Below are 26,865 nucleotides of genomic sequence, written 5' to 3' on the forward strand. Positions count from 1 at the left end.
TACTGTCCATGTGTCCTTGGGCATGTCACAACTCTCTCAGCCTCGACTTCCTTATCCAAAATGGTCAGGAAGACTTCTCAAGTCTCCATCAGTTCTAGATTTATCATCCAGTGACCTTAGCCCACTAACTAACAAAAAGCCAGATAAACGATTCTGCCTACCATTGTTCCAGGAGACAAACTGTATTCTTCAGGGAGGTAGGAGAGTGTCTGTGGAAATGTGGTAGGGGAAAAAAAAAGCTCAGGAATATATTTTCATGTTGGAATCCTGGTTTTGCTATGTCAATTCAATTTAATAACCATCTATAGAGGAATCTAAGTATGTGCAAGAAGACACTGTGCTAGGCATTGGAAATACCAAGGGAAATGTCCTCAAGATCGGGGACTTTGGGCAAGACAATTAACCTCTCTCACCCTCAGTTTGCTCATCTAAGAAGTGGGCAGATTGAATTAGATGCTAAAGTGCTATTCAAATCTGCTCATTTCATAGAGGAGCAAATTGAGTCTCCAAAGGGGGAAGTGACTATGATCTCTTCCTTTGATGTATACAATGGGGACAATAATGCTTGTATTATCAACTCACTGCAATTCAACCAACATTTATTCAGGAATGAGGCAGGGAGATAGAAAGGCACAAATGAATAAATAAATGAGTAGAAAAAAATGTATTAAGTGCTCTCTATATTGAAGACATTGTGCTAAGAGCTAGGGATGGACAGACAAAAAGTCTCTTTTCAAGGACCTTGCATTCTAATGGAAGGAGAAAATGAAGGGAGTGGGAGCCAGGCAGGTCATGTAGGTCCCTAGGAATATACAAGGATGGCAATTTTAGAAGAAACTTTTCAGGAAGAGAGAAAGCTGTATGACCTGGAAAATCAACTTGTTTGTGTCTTCGGCCATCTCTCTAACATTGCACATTGCAAAGTTTCTGGGCTGATGGAGTTGCTACCTGGGGAGTTCCCTCTCGAAATGAAATTACACATCTGGACTTGCCCCCAAATATTCCCAGGCCAGGGCTATTCAGTGGAGGCCCAAATGGGCCCCAAATAAGCTCTGTTAGGGATTCAAGCAGGGGACTCTGGGGGAATCACTGAATCTTCCTGAGCTCTACTTTTCTCATCTGTAAAATGAGCAAGAAGCTCTCTGCCCTTGAAGATAGACACATCCTCCATAACTTAGATTCTTAGGGAGTTGCCTGGGGCATTGAGAACTTGTGTCCAGGGACACAGAGCTAGTATGGGTCAGGAGTAAGACTTGCATTCAGATCCACCTATCACCAAGGTCAATATCAATGCCTTATGATAGACTAATCCTACACAGAAAACAAGGCAAATAAAACTTATGCTATTCAGTTTATTTCAACCCTGAAAGCATTCCTTAAGTATCTACTGTACCTCAAGCACTAGAGGTACAAAGACAAAATGTAACAGTGCCTGCCCTGAAGGTGTTCACTGGCCTATCTACCTGACAGGTCATTTTACTAAATCTGTAGTATGTTAAGTAAGTCTGAGTCTTTTCATTGTTATTGTTATCAGTATTATTCTTATCTGGGAACACTAGAGAAAGAAAAGAGGTCCTCTAAGTTGGGTTTCTTGCATTGTGGGCTCCTGTGAGATGGGATTTCCCAGTACCAACTTGACTGTCATCTCTGCAGGTCAGCCAGTACACATTTGCCATGTGCAGTTACCGAGAGAAAAAGGCCGAGCCTCAGGAACTTCTGCAGCTGGATGGCTACACCGTAGACTACACTGACCCCCAGCCAGGTACCCTACCTCATGGCAGGCTTCAGTTACCAATGAAATGGTTTTTCTTCCCAGAGTCACCCAGAATGATTAAATGTGGCTCAAAATGAGTTCCATTATTTTTCCTAAAAGTAATGCTGAAATTTAAAATACTCATACATGCATTTATATACCACACATATATTTGTATATGAATGTGTGTGTGTGTGTGTGTGTGTGTGTGTGTGTATATATATATATATATATATATATATATATATATATATATATATATATATATATACCCAATGACCATATCATATATTTGCCACAAATCTATATAATGGAATATATGCATGTATATACTTAGGTACAAGTCAAGTAAACCTTGATCCATTTGTCAAATACACACATCTAAGCCACACAACGCGGGTTAGAAAACCCTGAACAATAGATTCCCCACACATTCTCCATTGATTGTCATTATGTTCTCAAGAGGGAAGAATTTAAAGTCTGGGAGACTTTTTAAACCAAGACCCATTTAATACTCTTTGATTCCCTTTGTAACTGAAAAACCCATGTGCCATGGGAGCCTTTGAGGGGGAAGTTTTATATTTGTAAGTTGTGTTTTTCTCCTACCCTCCCCCAAATGTAATCTTTCCAAAAACCCAGTCAAAATCAGTCTTCAGCATCCTAGACTTTGGGGGGTGGGGGTGGGGGATCATTTCAGCATATTAATGAGCAACAAGAACCAACAGCCCTCTCCCAGAAAAGTTATTTTCTTATGCCAAATCTACATGAGGCAAGCATTTCCAACCATACTGTAGTATTTGGCCCAAAACCTTTTTTCCTCCTCCCATATTGCTCTTCCACATGCAATAAAATAAGCATAGAAGAAAGATGAACTCAAGCAAAGACTGGGTGTTAACCTGACAAGGTATAGGAGACTAGTGCTAAGGACCATCCTAGAACAGAAATTGATTTTCCTGGTGTTCAAACCCATCTTCAGAGACAGTGACCCACTTTGCTTTGCTCTCCAATGGGTAATTCTGCACACTAACACTACACAAAGACAGGACTGGCTTCATTAGGCATTAATTAAATGCTCTAGTCGAGAGCCTCCTGTTCTTACAAGTGTGCCTCCTGGCATTTTCACAAAATGGTTCGTTAAATTGGCCCTCACATTGGCAGGTGCAAGTTTGTTTTCTTCCCCAACATTGGCTTACCCTCAGATAAAAGTGGGCCCAGCCTTTCCTTGTCGCTACCCTGTGAGAGCCATGTAAAACTTGTGGGGAAAATGAGTCAAAAAGTGGACCAGGCAAAGTCAACATCAAAAGGCAAGTCAAATTAAAATCACTTTCTTGTGGTGTCTTTTCTAGATTGATTCCTTGAAAGACCCAAAATACCCAACCTATTATATGCTAGTCTTGTTGGTGGGGACTCTCTGTTATGACAGAAATGCCATTTTCCATAAGAAGAAAACAAAGTTTGGTTGTGTCTAGCAGCAAAAATATTAATATTAACAAAATATTAAATACGATGTGTGCTCATTTCCAAGAGCAATGATGATTTTATCGCATTATCACCCCCCATCATCATCACCATCCCTGAAAGAAAGTAGGATCAGATTCTCAAGCTTCCTTATCAAAAATTCAAAGTAGAACAAGTTTGTACTTTGCATTCCCTTCTCAATGGATACGTTCACAGTCTCTATTTTCTTTACACAGTTCTAAACCTCATTTGTTGTGAAAACTTCAGTGGCCTTTAAAATTGGGGGGGGGGATGAAAGTAATTGCCAGGGTTGTCCCTTTTTGTTGCCAATAAAAGAATTAACAAAGCATTTATTGAATGTTTTATTATACCATCAGTCACTATGCTAAGCACTGAGGAAACAAAGAAGCAAAAATATAGTCCCTGCCTTCAAGGAGCTTATATTTTATTGAAGGAATATATAAGTAGAGAGGCACATACAAAGATAGTAGAGAGATAGATACAAAGTAGATTGAAGGTAACCTTAGAGAGGAAAGTTGTAGCTGCTTCGAGGACTGGGAAAGACATAAGGAAAACAAGGAGGTTCAGACATTTCCACTTCTCTGAGGCAAATCTGAGTTCTACCAGAGAACCTTCAGGCATGTCCTCAAGGACCTGCAAGAAGTGGGTTATAAAAGGGGAAGAAAACTAATCTAAGGACCTCCTTCATCTTGCCCCCTTTTGGATGACATTATATCCAAAAGCCCAATGCCATAATGGATAGCCTTTAAAGGTCTCCCAGAAGACACTACTTAAAATAGTCTACCAGCTATTGTGCAGGGACCTCCTGGAACATCCCAGGGCTTTCCCATCCATGAACATCTCTCCATCATGCCAGCCCTATTCTCCCATTAGAGAGTTCCTCCAGGGCTGGCCATTTTGGGAACAGTCTCAGGCTGGCAACTTTCATGCACCTCCTGGATGTTCTCCTGACTTTCAAATTTCAACATCATGTTTGCCAAACCCCTTTCAGTTTCCTTTTGTACATTGTCTCTTTCCCTGTTAGAATATAAACTCCTTGAGGGCAGGGACTATCATTCTTATTTCTTATCTCCAGCACTTAGCACGGTGCCTGCCACATAGTAAGATCTTAATAAATGCTCATTGCTTTACTATCTACCAATGGAGAACTGCCACTGCCTAGCATGCAAGGGTCCTGCCCATAGGTAAATAAGGAATCAAGCAGGAATTAAATGTCTTTCAACTTCATATTCATCATTTTTCTGATGCACTTTAATCAGTGTAATCCAAAATAAATGCATGGACTCAAATCCTCCTCCCCAAGAGCTCCAGGTTTAAAGTAGCTGACACTGACATAGACACATCTGTACAGGACAAACAGCCATTAGAATGAACAAATCACACCAATGGCTGGAAAGAGTGTCATTGGCAAGACCATTTTCCAGTGTGCTATTTGTGATGATGAGGCATGAAAGAGACCAAATCCCATCCAGGTATTGTCTGATTTCATTCCAGGTTTGGAAGGAGGCCGAGCCTTCTTCAATGCAGTTAAAGAAGGGGATACAGTGATTTTTGCCAGCGACGATGAACAGGATCGAATCCTGTGGGTCCAAGCCATGTACCGGGCCACTGGCCAGTCCCACAAGCCTGTGCCCCCAACTCAAGTTCAAAAGCTAAATGCCAAGGGAGGAAACGTACCTCAGCTAGACGCACCAATCTCTCAATTTTGTAAGTAACTAAGTTGTCTTAGCATATAGCTCTCTAATCCATGATTTGCCCTATGAAGTCAAATTGATCTCCAAAGACCAGGTTAAATTAGCTTCTTAAGGAATAATTTTATGAGTTCTAAAATGTTTTAAAGCAAAGATTTATCAGACATGTTTGATGAAAACATGAATTGGGGAAGCCTGGGAAAAGTTGGGATGGAAGGATTGATGAATGGGATTTTAAAATGCAATACTTGATGGTTTTCTTTTTTCAAAGACTGAACTACGTGGAACATTTATATCAGTTTTCAGAGTTAAAGTGAGACAGAGACAGAGTCAAACAGGTGGAAGGTAGGATGGCAATTCAGAGCCAGATATTCATTTGTCTTCCTTTGATTGCCTCAAATAAAGTGTGTGATTTCTTTCCTTGCTTTATTCCATCCTATTAATGTTCTTTTATAAATAGGGCTTCATTTGAAACCAATTAAAAATCTGCCATTAAGAATACCTTAAAAATAAAAAAGACATTATCACATGCAGTGAAAAAAGCATTTGTGCCTTAAATTCCCATCCTGGGCTAGGCAATAAATAAACTCAGATTCAAAATTACAATAGTCTCCTTAAACAACCCCAGTCAGTGCTCCAGCATCCTGTCCTCTTTTTCCATATGGCTATTTTTGCCGTTCAACCCTTGCTAGTGACTTCTTAATAGATAGACTAAGGTAATTACTGGCCTAAGATTCAGGGAGACCGGGGTACTGGATTTGTCTCTGCCATTCACCTAGCTGTGTGGCCTTAGACCAACTAACTTCACTTGGCTGGACTTTGTTTTACCCATTGTCCACACCATAGGACCATAGAATAATAAATTTAGAGCTGCAAAGGGCCTTAATCCAGCTCCCTCCTTTTACAGATAAAGGAACTGAGGCCAAGAGAAACCAAAGGAGGTGCCTAAGGTAACAGTAAGAGCTCACGTTGCTATAGCATTTTGAGTTACACAAAGCAGCATAGTATAGTGGAAAGCTCAATGGCTTTGGAGATATGGGACCTGGGTTTAAGTCCTGCCTCCAACACTTACTCCCTGCTTAACCTTGAGCAAGTTACTTCTCTCTGGGCCTCAGTTTCCTCATCTGTAAAATTAGAGGATTGGGCTAGATGCTCTCTGAGGTCCTTTCCAGCTCTAAACCCATCATGCCATGAGCTCTGTAAGAAATATGGGGTTGAACACAGATAATCTGACCATCAAACTATTCTTCTTGACATTGGCCCTTGGCTTTCTCTCTAAGGACAGTCTTGACTCTAACACTGAATGGCTTCCTTTGGGGTAGCTTTTAACTTTTAGGGAAAGGGTCAGATGAAGTCATTATGAATTACAAACTTTTGGCAAGGGGTCCAAACCTGCAAATTTCATTGGTGTAGGGAACCACCGGTGAGGACACTCCTATCAATGCAGCAGCAACTTTGGGTCTTCAAGACTTGCTCAAGACAATGAGAGGATACAGGGTCACACAGCCCATGTTTCTCAGAAAGGGAACTTGAACCCAGGTCTTCTTGACTCTAAGGCTGACCCTCTATGTCAGGCTACCTTAATCTGGTGATGATGGTGATGACAATGACTACAAACAAAATAGAAACATAAAATAAGCGATTACTTTTTTTTTTTTTTTTAGCGAAGCAATTGGGGTAAAGTGACTTGCCCAGAGTCACACAGCTAGTAAGTGTGTGTTAAGTGTCTGAGGCCAGATTTGAACTCAGGTCCTCCTGACTCCAGGGCTGGTGAACTATCCACTGTGCCACCTAGCTGCCCTTGCAATTACTTTTTACTACGGAGTTATCTCTTGAATTTATATTCAACACATTGCCTCCTTGTTCTTCTATACTTTCTCCTCACTCAAAATATAAATGGTCACTTAGAGTGAAATAGAATTTCAAAATATATGACATACTCAAAAAGAGTATAGGACAGAGAGTTAGGAAACTCATTTCTTTTTCTTACAGGAGTCACTTTCCCTCTTGAGGCCTCCATATTCCCATATGGAAAAGGGCAGAGATAGGGCAATCAATGAAAGATCCCTTTCTAGGTCTAAAATGATACTGTGTTGCTCAGTCATGTAAGTCATGTCCAAGTCTTTGTGATCCCATTTGTGTGGGGGGTTTTTTGGCAAAGATATTGGAGTGGCTTGACATTTCCTTCCCCAGCTCATTTTACAGATGAGGAAACTGAGGCAAACAGGCTTAAGTGACTTGCCCAGGGTCACACAACTAGTAAGTATCTGAGACCAGATTTGATTTCAGAAAGAGGAATCTTTCTGACACCAGACCTGGCTATCTATCCATTGAGCCATGTAGCTGCCCCCAAAATTATATAATATTCCTCAAAAAATGTACCATCTCATATAAGTATGACACAAATGACAAGGTCTAATAATAATTTTAATAATACATAATCAAGAATGTTGTCAAAGTAATTCTTTTCAAGAATGAAGGTAAGGTGGTCTCTGAAGTCCCTTCCTACTTGGAAATTCAGTGATTCTTTGATGTTACATATGTATAGCACTTAGTTTACAAAGTCTTTCATGTGCATTTATCCTTTCATCTTTGAAGAAACCCAGTGAGGTAGGTAGGCAGGACAGATATCATTTACCCATTTTACAGATGACCAAACTGAGACCCAGAATTGGGAAAGCTGAAATAAGAACCTAAGTCTTATGACCTCTCATCCAATGTTCTTTCTTCCAATCATTAGAAAATAGAAGTAGCATAGAATTCAGTCAGAGACAGCATGGGGTAGCAGATAGACTTCTAGACTTGGGGTCAAGAAGACTTGTGTTCAAATCATACTTCAGGTGCTCACCAGCTTTGTGACCCTGGGTCAGTCAATGCCCTTCTCTGACCCATCTATAAAATGAGGGGGTTAAACTCTCTGTCCTCTCAAGTCCTTTCCTGCTCTCGATCTATGATCCTATGATAATTCATTCAAATCATAGTAAGAAGCCCTACAACCCACCTAGGTTGGTATGAGGTCTTTGAAAGCACATTTGAATTTCTTATCCAGCCAAAGGTATTCAGCCAGTTCTTATCTCATTACTGAGCATTTGTGATATGGGACTCTAGGTTGAGAAGGAGAAAGGGAGTTTGGAGTCAGGAAGCAAGATTCTATCCTAATGTCTCATGGACAGTTTATAGCTTAGATCCTCCTACACAGCAGGTATTTGATAAACAAGGGTCCAATGGAATTACTTCTCTATAACAGATATGTAGGAATACAACACTTAACACTTAACACTGTCTTCACTTAGGCTCAAGGAGTTAGTAAAGTTAATCAAGAAGTTATTTACCAAGAACTCTGCTTAACACTATAAGAGAGAAGAAATTTCAGGCAATCTTTCTCAAAAAGCTTGCAGTAATAATGCACATTTCTAAAACACTTCAAGGTTTACAAAATATTTTCCTCTTCACACCCCTGTGAGATAAAGAATAAAAGCATTCTTATTATTCCCATTTGACAGATAAGATAACCAAGGATCAGAAACCTACCCAGGGTCACAAAGCTGGGACAAGATTGAAATTAATAAATTCAGTTTCCAGGGACCTTACTATTATTCCATGTACTTCTTAGCTACTAACACACATAATACAACCAGAACTAGGTCATTGTGACTATAAAATTTGAGTTCAAATCCAACTTCAGACACTTATTAGCTAGATGACCCTAGGCAAATAATTTAACTTCTGCCTGCCTCGGTTTCTGCATCTCTAAAATAAGGATAATAATAGCACCTACCTCCCAGAATTGTTGCGTGAATCAAATGAGATAAAAATGTAAAGCACTTTACAAACCTTAAAACACTCTATACATACTAGCTATTATTTTATATTATAACTGTAATGGGAATTGAAAAAAAAGTGAACTATGTAAATCTGAATCAAACCTGTAATGCAAAGCGTTACACTTAACTTCAAAAAATCAGCTTCCTAAATATAAGGAAGGTTTAAGGAGTAACCTAGTTTTAGCAGGCTGCAACATCACGACATAGCAGCATTATGACATGCCGGCTAAGAAAACTGCTGCCACTACTTTAAGCTGCATTGAGAAGCCACAGCTTCCAGGGATGAGAAGGGGAGTAGTCCGACTCTATTTTACCCTGGGCAGATGTTATCTAGTGCATGGGAGGGTCAATTTATGGGCACCATATTTTAAGAAGGGCATGATTGAGTCAGTGCCTATCCAGAGAAGGGCAACTAAAATGGAGACTTCGAAATCATTGCAGATGAGGATCAGCTGAAAGAAACAAAGGTCATTAGCCCAGATATTAGAAGTGTCAGTGGAGGGCATGACTACTCTCTTCAAGTTTCTGAGGGATTATTGTGTAGAAGATAGAACAGACTGTTCTGCTTAGTCCTGGAGGAAAGAATGGGGAGAAATGGGCAAAAGTTGCAAAGAGGCAACATTAGGCTTAATTTAAGGAAAATTGTCTAATTATTAAAACTATTCACTTGTGGAGTGGGATACCTCAGGATCTAGTGGATCTCTCTTATTGGAGGTCTTCAAGTAAAGTCTCCATGACCACTTACTTGCCAGGTACTTTGCGGAAGAGATTTCCTATTCTGGTTTATGTTGTTCTAGATGGCTCTGAGGCCCCCTTACGACTTTGACATTCTTTAGTATTCTATAGGATATTCAGTAGATTGACACAGAAAAGGCCTAATGGAGGGAATGGGCTTGGAATTGGACTGGAGGAAATTCACGCTGGACTTGATAAATTCCATATCCTACTGCTTCCCTACTTACTCAATTGCATTTCTATTCATAGTAAAGTTAAAAATGATTTTTTTTTTACCTTTCTGTCGTTCTTCCCTAACAAAATAACATAGTTCAGTTGGATTCTGAAAGTTTTCATAGGGTTCCTTAACATGATTTAAATGAATTAGAAGTGATAGGATTCTGTTCACATGTACTTATATAGTATATTCAAATAAAACAGCTCCTTTCACTTTTGTACATTTGACCTCCTTTCCTCCGGGCAGAATTTTATTTAAATCATATCTGACAAATGGGCATCTTCAAGTCCTATATAGAATAGTCAGGAAGAGCCTCATAAGATGCAGAAATCATCTAGCCAAGGGTTGGGGGTGGGGGGAAGAAAGATGATTATGAAGATGGAATGTTGCATATGTCACATTTTTTCAATGCCTTTATAAGTTTTGCTGAATTTTTTTCTCTTCCTCTTTTTATTTTTCGGTTTTTAAAAAGTAGACTTTGTTATAAAGAATGGATCTCTGAAAGGGGAGGAATAATTGATATACTAAAAAATGATATCAATAAAAATGGATTTTAAGGTAGGAAATCAGTAATAAATATTGAACAAAAAAAGCTATTTCTTTTCCCCTATCATAGTAAAATAAAATTATTTAGTCCAACAGCTTCATTTCAAAGATGAACAAGCTGAAACCTAGGTGACTTGGACAAGGTCACAGAAGTAACAAGAAACAATCCAGATCTGAACCCAGGTCTTTTGACTCCAAATCCTGTGCTCATCCTCGTATGTCACGCTGCTTTCCATCCTTAGCTCATCTTGTATCTTGCAGCTTAATTCAATGCAATTAAGCAAACATTTATTATTATTAATCCTCTGCTATGGACAAAACACTGTTCTAGGCAGTGGAGATGCATAGACATACTAGGAGATTGATTCTATCATCAAGGAGCTTATATTCTACTGGGGCCAGATAAGATTTATGTAAAGGTGATACAAGGCAGTGTGAGGAGGGGGGGAACTCTAACAACCCTGGATGTTAGGGAGGGCTTCCTGTAGGGCTATTGCAATAGTCAAAGGAAGAAATCATGATGTTCTGTACCAAGTAAAAACCTACTCTGAGTGGAGATAAGGGGAAATTTTGAGAGATGTTGTGTCAGTAGAATAAGCAAGACTCGACAAGACTTAGCCATGGAGGGGGCAGAGGAAGGAGGGAGAGGGGATTGTTGGAGATGACTCTGAGCTTGTGGATCTGGGAGATGTTGCTGATGTGGGCAATCTCTCTACCAGGTCTCAAACACTCTACAATCTATTAGAACAGCTGCTATGGCAAAAAATATATCCCCTTGTATCCAACCTGGTGATAAGATTCTTTGAATAGTCCCAGGGTCCAGACTAGAAGCCACTGAAACTGGAATGCTTCTGTCATAGGCTTTGAGAACCCAGGGCCTCCCCAATGCCATAGCATAGCACTGAGATAGGACTTCTACTGGAGGTCAGTGTAAACACTAGCTTAGAAATCTATCAGAATAGGGGCAGCTAGGTACCGCAGTGGATAAAGCACAGGCCCTAGATTCAGGAGAACCTGATTTCAAATCTGGCCTCAGACACTTGACACTTACTAGCTCTGTGACCCTGGGAAAGTCACTTAACCCTCATTGCCCCACAAAAAAATAAGGAAAGAAAGAAAGAAAGAAAGAAAGAAAGAAAGAAAGAAAGAAAGAAAGAAAGAAAGAAAGAAAGAAAGAAAGAAAGAAAGAAAGAAAGAAAGGTAGATGGAAGGAAGGAAGGGAAGAAAGAAAGACACTTGACACTTGACACTTACTAGCTCTGTGACCCTGGGTACGTCACTTAACACTCATTGCCCCACAAAAAAGAAAGAAAGAAAGAAGGAAGGAAGGAAGGGAAGAAAGACACTTGACACTTACAAGCTCTGTGACCCTGGGCAAGTCACTTAACCCTCATTGCCCCGCAAAAAAGAAAGAAAGAAAAAAAAATCTATCAGAAGGTACCTTGTAACTATTCCACCATTAAGCTTTTTGGTGAGTCTGATTTCTCAAATCCTTTTATGATACTCAAAAGAAAGAGTGAGTAGATATAGTAAATCTCAGTATGCCATCCCCCATGACTGATGTGGACCATCTTAGAAGTACAACAAGATCAATCAATCCAGACATTTATTAAACGCCTACTATGTACAGGCACTGTGCTAAGTGTTGCTAAGAGGAAGTCATCTCACCCATTATGAAAAAAAAGTCTTTGTTATTCCAAAATAACCACTGAGAAATCTACAGGTACCAGTATGACAAGGACTACTGGCTGCTGAATCTCTGACCATATTTGCAAAATATAACCAATCAAAGCACAAGTCCCCACAACCCTTCTGACATCAGCATCTTTTCCATGATGCTCACACAATCCTGAGGCATTAGGACGAATGCTTCCAGATTGTCTAAATTAGAACCTTTGCATGGAGCAGTGGAAAGCAGGTTGAGATTTAAGACCAGGATTTGTCACTTGCTGGCTGGGTGACCTTGAGTAGGCTAACACAAACATCTATTAGTAAACACCTGCTCTGTGCAAGTTGCCCTGCTAAGATCTGAAAATGCAAAGATGAAGAATGATAGTCCCCACCCTCAGGGAGAGGACCTGCTGGCACCAAGTGACTTCACTCCTCAGAGCCCCATCTTCCAGAGATATGATGGGGTTAAGTTAGGTCATTGATCAATTTAGAGCTGGATCTCAGACTTCAACCTTCCCTCTCATTTTACAGATTAAGAAACATGTACGTGGAGGTTAAATAACCAGCTCAGGGCCATGTGGCCATAGTGAGGGGCTATTTGAACTCACATCTCCCAATTCCAAATGGAGGGCCTTAGCCACTCTATCATGCTGTATCAAAGGCCTTTTCTAATTGTAGTATTCTATGATTCTCTTTGTGATTCCTAGGGTACCAATTAATGTGCTCATTAACTATTCTTGGTCATTAAGTCTGGAAGGAAAGGCACTCTGAACATATAATTTCATGAGTGTTGAGAAATCCCAGTGTGGAAACTTCTTCCACTTATGAAGATAGCTTCTATAACTTAGTGTCTGAGTGCTTCCCCAAGGCACTAAGTGGTTAAGTGACTTGATAAAGGCAGCATAGTACTAAGGAAAGATCACTGAATTTGGAGTTGAAGGAACTGAGTTCAAATTATGCTTCTGCCATTTACTGTCTATGTGAGCAAGTCACTCAATCTCTCTCTCTCTCTCAACCTGTTTCCTTGTTTGTAAAATGAGGATGTTGGATGAGATGATGTTTTAGGTCTGCTATAATTTTAAATGCATGAGCCTCATAATTCACATGCTTATGGTCACATAACTAGTACATGTTGAACCAAGCGTCTCCTGATGTGAAAGCTGACCCTTTAGTCACTAACCAATCCAATCCAATCCAATCCAATCAATACTTATTCCGCATTTATTATGTGTCAGACACTGTGCCAATGCTGGGGATACAATCAATAAAAAGAAAGATAGTCCCTGCCCTTAAGGAACTCACAGTCTAATTGCAAGTTGGAGTGGGGAGGGTGGCAGGTGAGAAGAGACAACACTCAAGAGGAGGCAGGAAAGAAAGGAGCAAGGTGGGAGTCACCAAGGAGTACCCAGGGTGGCGACAGATCAGCAAATGCAAAGTAGAGTGAGCCAAAGCCCAGAAAAGCATCGAGAGTTTAGCATTCTACCCTGGAGTCTGCCAGTCAGAGGGGAGAGGAGGCTGTGGGAATGGGTGTCAGGCAAGGCTTGAATTAGCAGAATAGTGATGAGATTAGAGATCAGAAGATAGATTGCTGTTCTTGTCCTTTCAGTCCTGTCTGACTCTTCATGGCTCCCTTTGAAGTTTTCTTGGCAGAGATACTGGAGTGGTTTGCCATTTCCTTCTCTAGCTCATTTGACAGATGAGGAAACTAAGACAAATGTTGTAAAGTGACATGCCCAGGGTCACACAGCTACTAAATGTCTGAGGCCAGAGTTCAATTTGGGTACTCCATCCACTGTACCACCTATAAATAGAGTAGGTTTCTATTAAAAAGATCACTATGGGCCAAGCACCATGTACTTCAGAAGTCCCTGACCATCTATTTAAGAAGGATGTTGTTTGGGGGAAGTAGGAGTGACTGTAATTGAAGCTGGCTATAGAGCAGCTAGGTGGAGCAGTGGATAAAGCACTGGCCTTGGATTCAGGAGGACCTGAGTTCAAATCCAGCCTCATACACTTGACACTTACTAGCTGTGTGACCCTGGACAAGTCACTTAACCCTCATTACCCTGAAAAATAAAAAAAAAGAAAAGAAAAGCTGGCTATAGGCTACAGGCTCCAGTGAAAGGCTTACCATCTTGTTGAGTGTCCTAACTAACTTTCAGGAGGTAAGGAGAAAAGGGAATGGAGAATAAAGATGCAAGAGAATGCCTTGGGAATTACTGGATCTGAGCCAAGTATAATAAACTAGTTACAGTGGAAAGAGTTCTGGAATGAGCATCCAAAGGCTCTGGATTCCAATCTTAGCTATGCCGTATGTTTAACATCTCTGGGGCTCAGCTTCAAATGAAAAGAAAGCAAGATGGTTTTCCTTTTATTGGGCCAAATTCTCCCCATCAGAGCTGGGCAAGTAATATTTATTCCCAAAGTACAGATGTCACCCTGTCACCCCCTGCTCCATGAGCTCCTGTGGCTCCCTAGCACATGCTCCCACTCACCATTCCACACATCCCTCTCCATCCCATACTCTAGGGTCAAAGGCTTTCCTGATCACACTCTTTTTATTTCTTCCCTCAACCCCCAAATTAACTTATATCTATGTTCTATATGTTTCCTTCTAACAACATGTGTATATACTGTTTGCCCACTGAGATTTAAGCTCCTTGAGGGTAAGGACCCTTCATTTCTGTCTGTATCCTCAGTGCCAAGCACACAGTAGGTGCTTAATTAAATGCCTCTTGATTAATTGAAGTAGATCACTATTGACATACAAGTATCTCAACTAAACATGACACATTGATAAATTAGTCAATCGGCAAGTATTTATTAGTTGGTCAACAAGTATTTATTCAGAGGTTACAATAACCCTGTGTGATGCTAAGTACTGGGAATGCAAAGAAAAGGTAAAATATGTCCCTACCCTCAAGGGGGTTCCATTCTCAAGAGGGAAGACAAGTCTTCACAGCTAGGCAAGTTCTAGCTGTATAAAAAGTAGATGAGAGGCATTGAGAAGTAGGTGAGATTTTAGCCAAATTTTTAAGAAAGGCAGGAAAGCCAAGAGCAGTGAGACAGAATATTCCAGGTATGGGGAACATCAAATGAAAATACATGGAAGTAGGACATGGATTATCATATTTGACCAATAAGTAGACCAATGTTGTGGGAATAAAGAGTGTGTGATGTTGAATAAAGTATAAGACTGGAAAGTTAGGGGAAGAGACCAGGTTATACAAAGCTTTAAAATACAAACTGAGAATTTTCTATTTGATTCTTAAGATAATCAGAGCCATCAGAATTCACTGAGGAAAGGGGTGACATTGCCAAGAGGGTTTTCTTGGTAAAGATACTGGAGTAGTTTGCCATTTCCTTCTCCATCTCATTTTACAGATAAGGAAACTGAGGCAAACAGGGATTAAATTACTTTCCCGGGATCACACAGCTACTAAGTGTCTGAGCCCAGATTTGAACTTGGGAAATTGAGTCTTCCTGACTCCAGGCCCAACACTCTAACCACTGTGCCATCTAGCTGCCCCCTCCCCTTTAGAAAAATCACCCTGGCAGTTGAATAGAGGTTGGATTAGAATAGAGACACCAGAGTCAGGACACCAGTCAGAAGAAGATGGTAATCACCCAAGCAAGAGGCAATAAAGGTCTGAACCAGGCTTTTGGTTGTGGAAACAGAAAGAAGGGATCTTTTGAAGGAAAGATTGTGTGAAGGTAGGGACGCTAAGAGAAGCTATGCTATCAGATTGGCTATTATGTTGTGAGTGAGGAGTTGAGGATTAGATTAAGGCTGAAAGCCTGGGTGCCTGAGAGGATGGTATTAACCCCAATAAAAAGAGGGAAGTTCAGAAAAAGGGAGATTTGGAGGAGGAGGGTTGATAATAAATTCTGTATTAGAGATCTCATCAGTTTGAGATGCCTCTAGGATATCCAGTTTGAAATGTCTGAAAACCAGTTGATGATGTGTGAATAAACTTTAGCAGAGAGACCAAGACTGGATATATAGATCTGGGAGTCATCTTCATGGAGATAATCATTGAAAACATGGAAATTGACAAAATGACCTAGTGAGACATTATGGAGGGAGAGGTAAAAAGGGACCAGGAAGAGCCTTGGGGGATACTAATTGTGGTTAGTAGATATGACATGGATGAAGAAGAAGCAGAGCACACTGAGAAGGGGTGGTCAAACAGAATTGTACCCGAAGATCAATTCAGGGAGGGGAAAAGTTAGGGAAAGTGGGGAAGGGCCTAAACATTGGATTGCATGCATGTGAGGAATCCCCGGAATGCAGACTCCCTTGACCAAAACATATTCCCCATAGGACTGAGAGCTGGAAAGGATCTCAGCATCCCTCCAGTCCAGAGGTGGCAAACTTGTAACCAACAGATGCCTCTAGCAAAACTTTCCAGTGTCAACCAAACCAGAATAACAAGGAATAAGGAAATGTTTAATAAAATAAATAAAAATGCAATACAACATAGATTATGTTAATTTCTGGTTTTCTAAGTCAATATGTGGCCCACAGAGGCTCATTTATTTGAGTTTTGCACCACCTCTGGGGTTTCACTCCCTCATTTTCCAGATGTAGGAGAGACCCAGGGTGGCTTGTCCAGATTGGCACAGGATGTAAAATCACAGTGCTTTGATTTGGATCCAGGTACTCTGGTAAAGATCCTTAGTTCTGAAACCTAGTCTAAGACAGTTGTCCTGAAATGGTGAATGAAGGATTTGCCTATGGTGAAATAGATAGCTCATATTCAGAAGCAGGACATGAACCCAGGTCTTTCTGACTCCAAGGTGGGCCCTTTGTGGACTATGCTACTATGAGCAGCATTAAATCAATTACTATTAACAATGGTTATTCAATTAAACCCTATACATTTTTCTGGGCCTTAAAGTCATAAAGTCAGTTAAAATTGGAAGGGACTTTACAGATTACCTAACTTGACCCCCTTGTTTTACAAGAAACTCAAACCCAGAAAGGTTTGAGTTCAGAAAATGCAAAACTGCACACCATAAAACTCAGTTATAAAATAGCCTTTGGTATCACTGAATAATTAAATAATCAAATAATTGAGTGAATAATGGGATGCTACATTGACAAAAATTAAGATCATTTTACTATCAAAAGCACAAAATGTCAAGCCTTAAAGACAGTCAAGTATTGCATTTTAAAAAGGTTTCCTTGTCCAGCAAACAGGTAAGAGCCATTGTTAACCACTTAAATCTAGCAGCGCTCCCCCCCCCCCCCCCCCTCTCTCTCTCTCTCTCTCTCTCTCTCTCTCTCTCTCTCTCTCTCTCTCTCTCTCTCTTTCTTTCTCCTCTTTCCTCTTAAATGCTTTTTTTACAAATAGCTTTCCTGGTAGCTGTCATTCTTGCTAGTGAGTGATTTTTCCAGAATGATACATAGCAGTATCAAATTTACAACTGCTTTAGTATTATTATTGTTATTCTTATTATTTCCATGGATATAGTAAGCAGCCTAGAAAGGGTAGAAATTTTCTTGGTGATATAAACAACAACAACAACAACAACAAAACACTACAGTTTTGTCATGTAATTTATGTTCAAGAGAGACCTGAGAACATCACATCACGCAGTCGGAAAATTTGGGAGCAAGGCTGAATTTGTTGAGCGCCTACTTATTTTGGCTTCATGGGCTTCTGTAGGCAGATTTTGTTCTCTGACCTCATGACTGCATAATAGCGTCCAACTGCAAAACTTAAAGACAATTTCAGGAAGAGTGGAGTGGAATATTGCTATGCAATTTCAATGCTGAAAAATAGATCCTGCTATTCCTTATTTTGCGTGGGACTTGACAAACCCTTTTATTTGGGTTGCCCAGATCTTAAAAATGTGGTGTTTTGATATATATTTTTTTCTTTGCTACAATTAAAGAAGAAAAAGAATTCCAAACTACAAGTGGTTTCTTTTCTTTTTGTTTGGGGTATGGTTTTGTTTGGGGTATTTTTTTTGCCCTAGACAATGAATTGCATTGTTCCATTTTTAGACATGATTGGGGTTTCTGTAGAAATGGATTTCCAGAATTGTAGATAACAGGGCTGTCAAGATTTCTATAACCCTTTGACAATATTAAGCATCCTCAAAGTGGCCACTTGCCCTTCTCTTTGTCCTCCCTATGTTAGTGTTATATAAAAGTGAAAACTATACCCCTAGTTACCATTTTTCAGGAGGGGCAAAAAAAAAAGGTTGTTGGGTTTTTTTAACTTGAAAAATGAGTGAGGGAATGTTTGACAGAACCCCTTGTTCTATTTTTTTTCATTTTTAATGTCTGTTTCTAGCTAATAACTGTTAAGCCCATCATATACCAACAGTTGGATGTCTTTGAGAATTGTATTATATGTTCCACCCTGATAATCGGTCGGGATGATTATTTCCTTAATTGTTTTTTTTTTTAATTTTGTTTGTTTGTTACCAGCAGTTAGGGTTTGGGGTTTTTTGTCGTTATTGGTTTGGGGGATTTTTTGGTTATTATTTTGTTTGTTTTCTTTTTCATTCTTTGCTTGAATCCAAATACTTTAGCTGCTAGGGTAGAACTCCTGTCTGCTTTCCGAAGCCTTGTTGCTAGTCTTTATGTTATTCTGGTTTGTTCCTTCTTACCCTGCTAACTTCTAGCTGGACTCAAGGGTAAGTGCTCCCTGTAGCTAGCACAGCTCAGATAATCAGTTGAGATTATCTGACATCTGCAATGTGCTTTTTTTTTTCCTCTCTCTTAAAACTTTCCTCATGTTTAGATATTGTAGTAAAACTTTTCATGTTATTTTCCTGAACTCAGGTTTGAAATGTCAGCTTCCATACTAAACTTAGGATGCATGTGATGTGTGCATAATTGCCTTCTCTCCCTGGCTTTCATATTGGCATCAAGTGATTCTCTTACTAAAGCCAACCATTGACATCTCTTATTTTTATTTTTTGTTTCTGTCCCGAGATGTAAATATGAATTGAGCATCACAATGAAATTGTAAACAATCCCTTTGTTTCATGGAATCCACATCAACTTGACTGCTTTAATGCCTGAAAACAGATCATTCTGCACTCTGACAATCTGTTGTTGTTTTTTTCCTTTCCCCATTCCAGTTTCTATGGTCAGTGCACCCATGGTGTGTTCACCATAGATACTTCAGGGAATAAAAAGTTAGAGTAGGAAGGCTCCCTGAGCAAGATTTCAAGAAATGTTTAGAATAAATTAATAAATAACAGTCCAAGCATGCCTTGCATGGGTCAGCATTCTTACTTCCTGATTTAACAGTTTCTTGTAATGTTGACACCCAATGGATGATCACTTGGGGAAAGGAAAAGGGAGGGGTGCATTGGGTAACTCTTCCCTAACCAAGTGGAGAAACTGGGGCAATGATTGAACCCAAACAACTCAGCTTTGGCATCACTCCCTCACAATGACTATGAATGTTCCCATCACAGTCACCAAAGCTGTATAAATACCCCTGATGCTCCTTTTTAATTAGACTAAGACACTGAAACCAAGGACTTTGTCAAAGTGGTCTGGTTACATTTTTTTTTCTAAAAAGGTGCCTTAAATAAAATGAAAACTTGACTCTCTAGAAAGTTTTCTTTCAGTTACTTGTTCAGTTATGAACCAAATATAGTATACTAATTCTTTATTCATATTTAAAAAGCTGTCGATCAAACATATGGTGAGTGCATAATTTATTAAGAGGGAGTTGGTCAAGAGAGCTGGCAACTATGCCATTGGAATATTCTGAATGCCAAATGAGAGGGAGTAGGTCATGTCATTTCTCCTAACCATGTAATGATACTCCTTTCTTTTCTCCTTTTCTTTTCTTTCTTTCTTCTTAAAGTTTTTCTTTTTTCTTTTTTTTTCTTTTGCATAAATGTACCCCTGGTTAGCAAGCAGACTTCTTCACCACTCCAAGCAGATCTCTTATTTGACTTTTGTTTTTATTTGGATGTCTGATAAGACATTAAATCAAGCTTTCTGTAGAATGTGACTTTAGTGAAAATTCAGGATTTTGCCACTTTTTGAAGAACAAAAGAAAGGATGGGCAGGTGGATGAATGGATGGATGGATGGATTGATGGATGGATGGATGAATTCTGTTCTGATGGCATTACATGTATTTGCACAAAATGCATTGCTAGCTAGTAGTTTTTATTTTTACTAATTGTCTGCTTTAATTGCTTTCTCTATATCTCATGAAATCATTGCTATGTCTTCTTGTATTGTCAACTTGCAGATGCTACATTGCAGGAATGCAATCTTAAAGTATTAATTCAATATTCACATAATTTGCATGACCTAAAATGACACTGTAAATCACTTTGCTATTCTTTATAAAAGCATATACTTAAAAAAAAACCTAGACTCCCACAATCAGCTCAAAATATTTCAAAATGCTATGAGAAGTTCTCAATGTTCTATATTTATTGAAGAAGCATTTCTTTGGAATCTGTTGTTAAATCTCAGACATCAACAATGTTATTCACTGAGCCATTTAATATTGTCCTGATCTGTGTAGTGATTTACAGTATAATGCATTATTAACTACTGTCAAGTGCAGAAAAATATGATTGGTTACATTGTAGGGAAAATTTAAACATGGCAGAGTTGTTTTATCTTCAAACCAGAAATTAATTGAAGTTAGAGTAAATACATCAGGGGAAAGTTGAAAATCATTTATTGATTGGTTTTTTTAGATCATTGGCAATGTCACCATTTTATAACTTTTATTTCAAATGACCTCTTAAAAAATAAAGCTGAAATATGTATCACGAGTCCCCTCTTGAGACTTTTGTAGGAGTGCATTTTAGCTCTACAGATGTCCTTCTGTATCCTTAATTAATGCCACCCGACTGAACTATGCATGTAAACTCTGCTACATCTAAGAGATCATGGAAATGTTTAGTTCTTCCTCCACGCATGCCGTCAATTGTATGGCCTCGTACTATGGGCATGGGAAAGTCTGTGGTTTGGCTTGGGATCTCTTCCACTGCTGTGTCTAAGCAAAAAACAAAACAAAACAAAAAATCACAAATAAGAGTTCCCAGAAAAAAAAAATGAACTATCCCAGCCTTTTGACTACCCCATTAAAGACTCTTCTAGGGAGATCCATAAATAACTAGCTGCCATCAATCATTGTCACTTCTTTATTTCATGTCTTCTGATGAGGTTGACTAGTGTCATTGTTCGTTACTGTCCAAACCATATATTCATTCTTGTAATGTCAAACAGATATGACAAGCACACATTTTCCAGATAAGAATGATACAAAGTCACCTTATAATTTAGAGTTTGAGTTCACAGATGTGAATTTGGAATTTTATTGGCTGTTCATTTACCTATGGACTCATTCTCCAAGATAATCATTGGATTCTAAATCCCAGGGATGAATAATAAGGCCAGCTACCTCTAGCCTTTTAAAATGAGCCTTCCTCCATTGAGCTGGTCCTTTTCCATTGGATTTCATTGAAAGCATAATGACCATTTATTTACAACAGCAAAAGGCCATACTTCCTCTTTCATATAAAAAATCCAAAATGTAATCCTGCAAACTAAAAAGTGAGATTGGACCATCCATAAGGATTCAGTTAGCTGCCAGAAGGGCAGCAGAGTGCCAATTGAATGGATTGGGTTTTTAAAAATTATATCCTTACCAAAAGGATAAAAAGTGCCTTTGCTAAAAATGATTATAAACTATCTTAAAAATGTGTGTCTAATACAAGATCAAATTTATATTTGCTGATGAAACAGGATAACATGGAAAATAGACTATATATATGTTTGTACATATATATAATACATAGTTCTATAGGGAGGAGAGAAAAAGAACATTGAAAGTGAAATGAACTATAATCTAATTTTGGGATTCTGAAATCTAATTATGAAAATGAATACTGTAAGTGACAGGCTAATCAACTCAAGGCCACCTCACTAGAAGTCTTAAAGGAGGCATAACTGGCTTCTTTAATATGGGGCTCCTGTTTCCTTCTAGTTTTAAGGTTCATAAAGAAATTGGTTTGGGGACATATTGTGTTTACTTATTTATTTTTAATGAAAGTGTCCCATCTATTAGTAAAAGAGGAAGGGGGCAGCTAGGTGGCGCAGTGGATAAATCACTGGCCCTAGATTCATGAGGACCTGAGTTCAAATCCAGCCTCAGACACTTGACACTTACTAGCTGTGTGACCCTGGGCAAGTCACTTAACCCTCATTGCCCCACCAAAAAAAAAAGAGGAAGGAAGGAAGAGAGAGAGAGAAAGAGAGAGAGAGAAAGAAAGAAAGAAAGAAAGAAAGAAAGAAAGAAAGAAAGAAAGAAAGAAAGAAAGAAAGAAAAGACTTGTCTCTTTCCTTTGCCCTCACAAGATTAAGTCCACCTTATTCAGACATAAGCACCCTTCAGAAGTGTTACCAATTACTAAAACATTTCAAGTTTTAGTATCAGTTTAGGCAAACTATGGAAAGTAATGTCTCATACCAATTCCATTGGTCCCTGAAGACTACCTTATTTTTTATACCTAGAAAGTCCTTTTACAGGTACAGACCTGAACACTAAACACCCAGTATTGTTGTATGTGGGTTTTGAAAATTATACCATGGTAATAAAAACTACTTCTCTAGAGAATGAGATCAGTTATCTGTCTCAGTAGTTGTGAATCTGAAGCCTGGATTTATTGATACCCAATGCTAGGACTGGAGAAAGTAAACAGGTGTTTAATAAAATACAGGCAGCTCTTGGTATTTTTTAATATCAGTGGATAAGTGCAATAATCCCCTTCTGCCCAGGTAGCAAACAATCCAGAAGGCACAGGGCTTTCTTGTTGGTGATTCACCTCCAAATTATATTTTCTTCTGGTTGATATTAAAATCAATTTGAATCTTCTGAGGACATACCAATTCTTGGCAAAAGGGAGTGGCCCCAAATGCCATAAGATTAACAACTTGATAATCAGGAAGTAGATGTATTGTGATTTGCTTCAGATAATATTTGGGGTGGTCACATCTACCAAAAGTTAGCATTAGAGATTACAAAAAATTATCAATTAAATATACAAGGGAGGAACAAGTAGGATCATAGATTTTTAAGGTCGAGGATAATGTAAAGAAAATTCAGCCTACCTCCTTATTTTATAAATGGGAAAAGTGAAGCCCAGGGAGGTGATAGAGTGAGTCAGCTAAGTTAAAGACTTGCTCAAGGTCACAGTTAGTCAGAGAGCTGAGATTTGAATTTGGGTAGTCTGCTTCCAGAGCCATCCCTTTATCAAGCACACCCACACTGCCTTCAGGAAAAACTGAAGTAGAACACCTCGTAGAAGGAAAGAGAGAACAATATAGGAAACACGATATTGTGTTGCTGGGGAGTCACACATGAGTTATTTGAAACTGAACTTGGAACAGCTGGACGGTGGCAGTGTTTTATCTAAAAATACCTAACATATGTAATGCATATGGGTCCTAGACTTGTATAGAGACACATGCAGGCAGTCTGAATGGTATCCAAAGACACCTGCACCTTGAATGCTGTTTCCTTCTCTAAGAACTTCTAAGAACACATGTTCCCATTTTGGGATTTGCATCCAAGACACCATCTGAATCTCCATGTGTGTAGCTCTTAATAATGCCAGAGAGAAATCTGCCTAAATAGAGGTGTCGGGGTAATTTAGTCAGCTTGCAATACCTACCAATTGTTGGTACACTGCCCAACAAGGCACATTAAGAACATGCAAAGGTAATAACAGATATGAAACCTACCCTTCCCTCAGGAAGCTTCCCATCTAGCTGAAGAGATTAATTCTATTAACAGGAAATGACATGAAAACATTTATAGTGTAACAGACCAGACTTATAGCAGTAGAAGTTGTATGTAAAAATGTTCAAAGGAACAGCAAAGGAAAGAAATTGTTAAGTCAGGGTGAGCTTCTTTGAGGTGGCAGAATTGAAGCCAGGTTCTAAAGGAGACAGACATGATTTGGTGGTTAGGAACAGGAAAGCTATCCTCAGATAAGAAAAGTAACAAGAACCAAAGTAGAGAAATAAGCGTCAATAAGATGATGTAGGAAATGACAGATTGCAATGAGTCAAATTTCTTAATTGCAGTAAGTTCTGCAAAATGCTCCACTCATAATAATAAAATAATGATAATGATAACTAACATTTACATGGCACTTAAGGTTTGTAAAGCACTTTACAAATGTTATTGCATTAGAGCCTCACAAAAACCCTGAGATGCTGGTGTTATTATTATCCTTATTTTGTAGATGAGGAAACTGAGCCTGGAAGAGGTTAAATGATTCACCCATAGTCACAGAGCAAACATTTCAAGTAAACAACAATTTATTAAGTACCTACTATGTCCTGAGGGAAAGTGCTTACACATAGTGATTAAGCGGCTGAATTAGAATTTAGGTCTTCCTGATTCCAAGCCCAGCACTCTATTTACAACCCTACCTAGATGACTTAGAGGGTGATGATTCAAGTTTTATCCTCTTCATTTTGTAGATAAGAACACTGAAGTTCAGTGACTTACCCAGGAACACACAGTAAGCTTTAAACCTGATAGATAAGCTGTGGTCTCCTGATTCCAAGTCCAGAGTTCTTTCTACTCTTGTATAAAGTAATTAAGTTATTTTTATGGGATAAACTGAAGGTATTAGAACCTTTGACATTTGAGCCTAATTCCAAGCATATCAAAATTTTGTTCATTCACACTTAATATATTTGATTAGATTCCCTTATTGTGCCTGGAGCAATCTTCAGGGACCAGTTGATTGATAAATACTTGGAATCCTGGGATAATCATTGAGCTTAATAAACACCTCCCCCAACATCATGAGATCATAAATGAATAGCTAGAAAAGGTCTTTGGGGGTCATTTTGTCCAACCCCTTCCCTTTGAAATAAAGCTCAGGGCTAAAGACACCAAAAACATGGCCAAGATTGATGGCTCAGGGAAGACCTCAGATTAGACCCCTTGCCTCCTGATTCCAAGCACAGTGTGCCTTGCAACCTTTGATGGATTGACCAAAAAAAAGGGTTCCTGGGGGCAGCTAGGTGGCGCAGTGGATAAAGCACTGGCCTTGGATTCAGGAGGACCTGAGTTCAAATCCAGCCTCAGACACTTGACACTTACTAGCTGTGTAACCCTGGGCAAGTCGCTTAACCCTCATTGCCCCCACCAAAAAAAAAAAAAAGGTTCCTGGGGTCAGAAATAGAAAAGATGAATTTTTATCTCAGTAATTTTACTCTTTGGGAGTGGAAACTTTTTGTAAGGATACTTAGTTCAGAGAATGGTAGTTCTAATACTTGAGTAGCCCCCAGAAATCATCTAGTCCAAGCCTTTCATTTTACAGATGAATTAAATGCGGCCTGGGAAAGCAGCTTAGCCAAGAAATCACAGTTAATATCAGCAGTAGGATATGAATCCAGGTCCCCAGACTCCAAAGTCAGTGATTTTTCCACTGAGCTGCATTGCCCTACAGACCTGTCTTTAAAGTTTATGGAAAACTAATATTAACTTCCATGGAACATTGTGTTTAGTCTTTAGAACCACATCCATCAGGAAAATGAGAGTGGCCCATCAAGCAAATCAGTCAGACTGCCAAGTTTACAAGGGGCTTAATATAGAACCATGAGATCTCAGATCTAGAGAGAGAAGGACCTCCAGAGGCCACTTAGCTCAACCCTTTCATTTTATAGATGAAGAGACAAGAACAAGATACTCAGAACATATGGACTATTTTTAACAGCTCCAAAGGGGCCCCTTTCCCCAAGTTTGATACCCAGTATGCCCCAAATCTTAAAGAGAAAAGTGATAAAACATAGAAGCCAAACTGGCAAATGAAGGCCTCTAGCCAATTTGTCATTTCTCAGTCTCTGAGAATGTTTGAGTGCTTAACCTGCCTCTAACAAAATAAAATGTCTGGTCTAGCTGTTAAAAAATAGGAGAAGAATAAAATATTCCTGGCACTAGGGGGGAAAAGAGATTTGAAAATAGCATGAATGCAACCTTTAGTTATTCGTATTAATCAAATTGATCTTAGCCTAAAGGGACAGAAATGGGAGGGCATCATCTGTCAGGAGAGATAGAGACCTTCCTGGACATGTATAGATGATGTTCTACCGTGAGAGACCCAAGGTTGTGGAAGACTTAGGATACAGTGCCTCAGGCCAGAGAAGTCAGAATGTGTCACTGAGGTGAGATTCTGATTTCTTGTACTGGGGAAAATCTACCTCATACACACACACACACACACACACACAAATACTTCATCATTTGCTCTCAGATAAGCCAGCCTTCTGACATCAACTCTAGAGGGCACTGCTCTGCCATACTACTTTCTTGCCAGAAATAATGGGTCAACTGGCAAGCAACTCAGAGGCAAATAGAATTCTGTAGGAGGAAGAGAAGGGAAGAGAAAATCTATCCCAAATCATAGACCACCTCCCCAAACAGCAAGATAAGGTAGTTTCACAGCCAAGAGGATTTTCAGATTCTCTTGAATCAAATGTGACTTGGGTGGGGATTAGGGGAAAGAGAAGCAAAAAGTACCTCTTCCAAAATATCGTTTTAAAAACATACATTATCTGATCGTTCTGGCAAGTCTGTTCATCTTTCAAGAGACACATCTTCAAGATGCCTTCTGGAAACCTTTGCTCGTGCATGTCTCAGACATAAACAATGCATCTTGTTCAGACACTGAGCACTTGGTGCCATGATCAGAAGACTTTTAAAAATTGGAGGAGAGTGCATTGATCTATGAGCTCCAATGAAGTTCTATTTGAACGCACATTTCCATGTTTCCATGATAAGAAGAATTAAAAATAGTGTGAGGAAAGATGTCATTTTCAAACCCTACTGCCTCTAGCTCAAGATTTTAATAGCAGGGAGGGATTTTTTTTCCCATAGGAGCCAACATCTCCAGTAGACTTGCAAAATGGTTTCCCCAATCACCT

At 39.2% G+C, this 26,865-nt stretch overlaps 1 protein-coding gene across 24 annotated transcripts in view; it reads left to right on the top strand.

Annotated features, from left to right (window-relative positions):
- CADPS (calcium dependent secretion activator) overlaps positions 1 to 26,865 on the top strand; it is a 555,724-nt gene that overhangs the window by 352,708 nt on the left and 176,151 nt on the right. For 21 of the 24 annotated variants that reach the window (XM_043978805.1, XM_043978803.1, XM_043978804.1 and 18 more), the window contains exons 10-11: positions 1,654 to 1,762; positions 4,727 to 4,939. In XM_043978805.1, coding sequence (XP_043834740.1) covers positions 1,654 to 1,762; positions 4,727 to 4,939 — 322 coding nt within the window. Of the gene's footprint in view, positions 1 to 1,653; positions 1,763 to 4,726; positions 4,940 to 18,555; positions 18,568 to 26,865 lie in introns of all 24 variants that reach the window. The other 3 variants (XM_043978784.1, XM_043978795.1, XM_043978792.1) reach the window with 1 other exon arrangement.

The sequence above is a fragment of the Dromiciops gliroides genome, chromosome 1, assembly GCF_019393635.1.
Source record: "Dromiciops gliroides isolate mDroGli1 chromosome 1, mDroGli1.pri, whole genome shotgun sequence".
Lineage (NCBI taxonomy): Eukaryota > Metazoa > Chordata > Mammalia > Microbiotheria > Microbiotheriidae > Dromiciops > Dromiciops gliroides.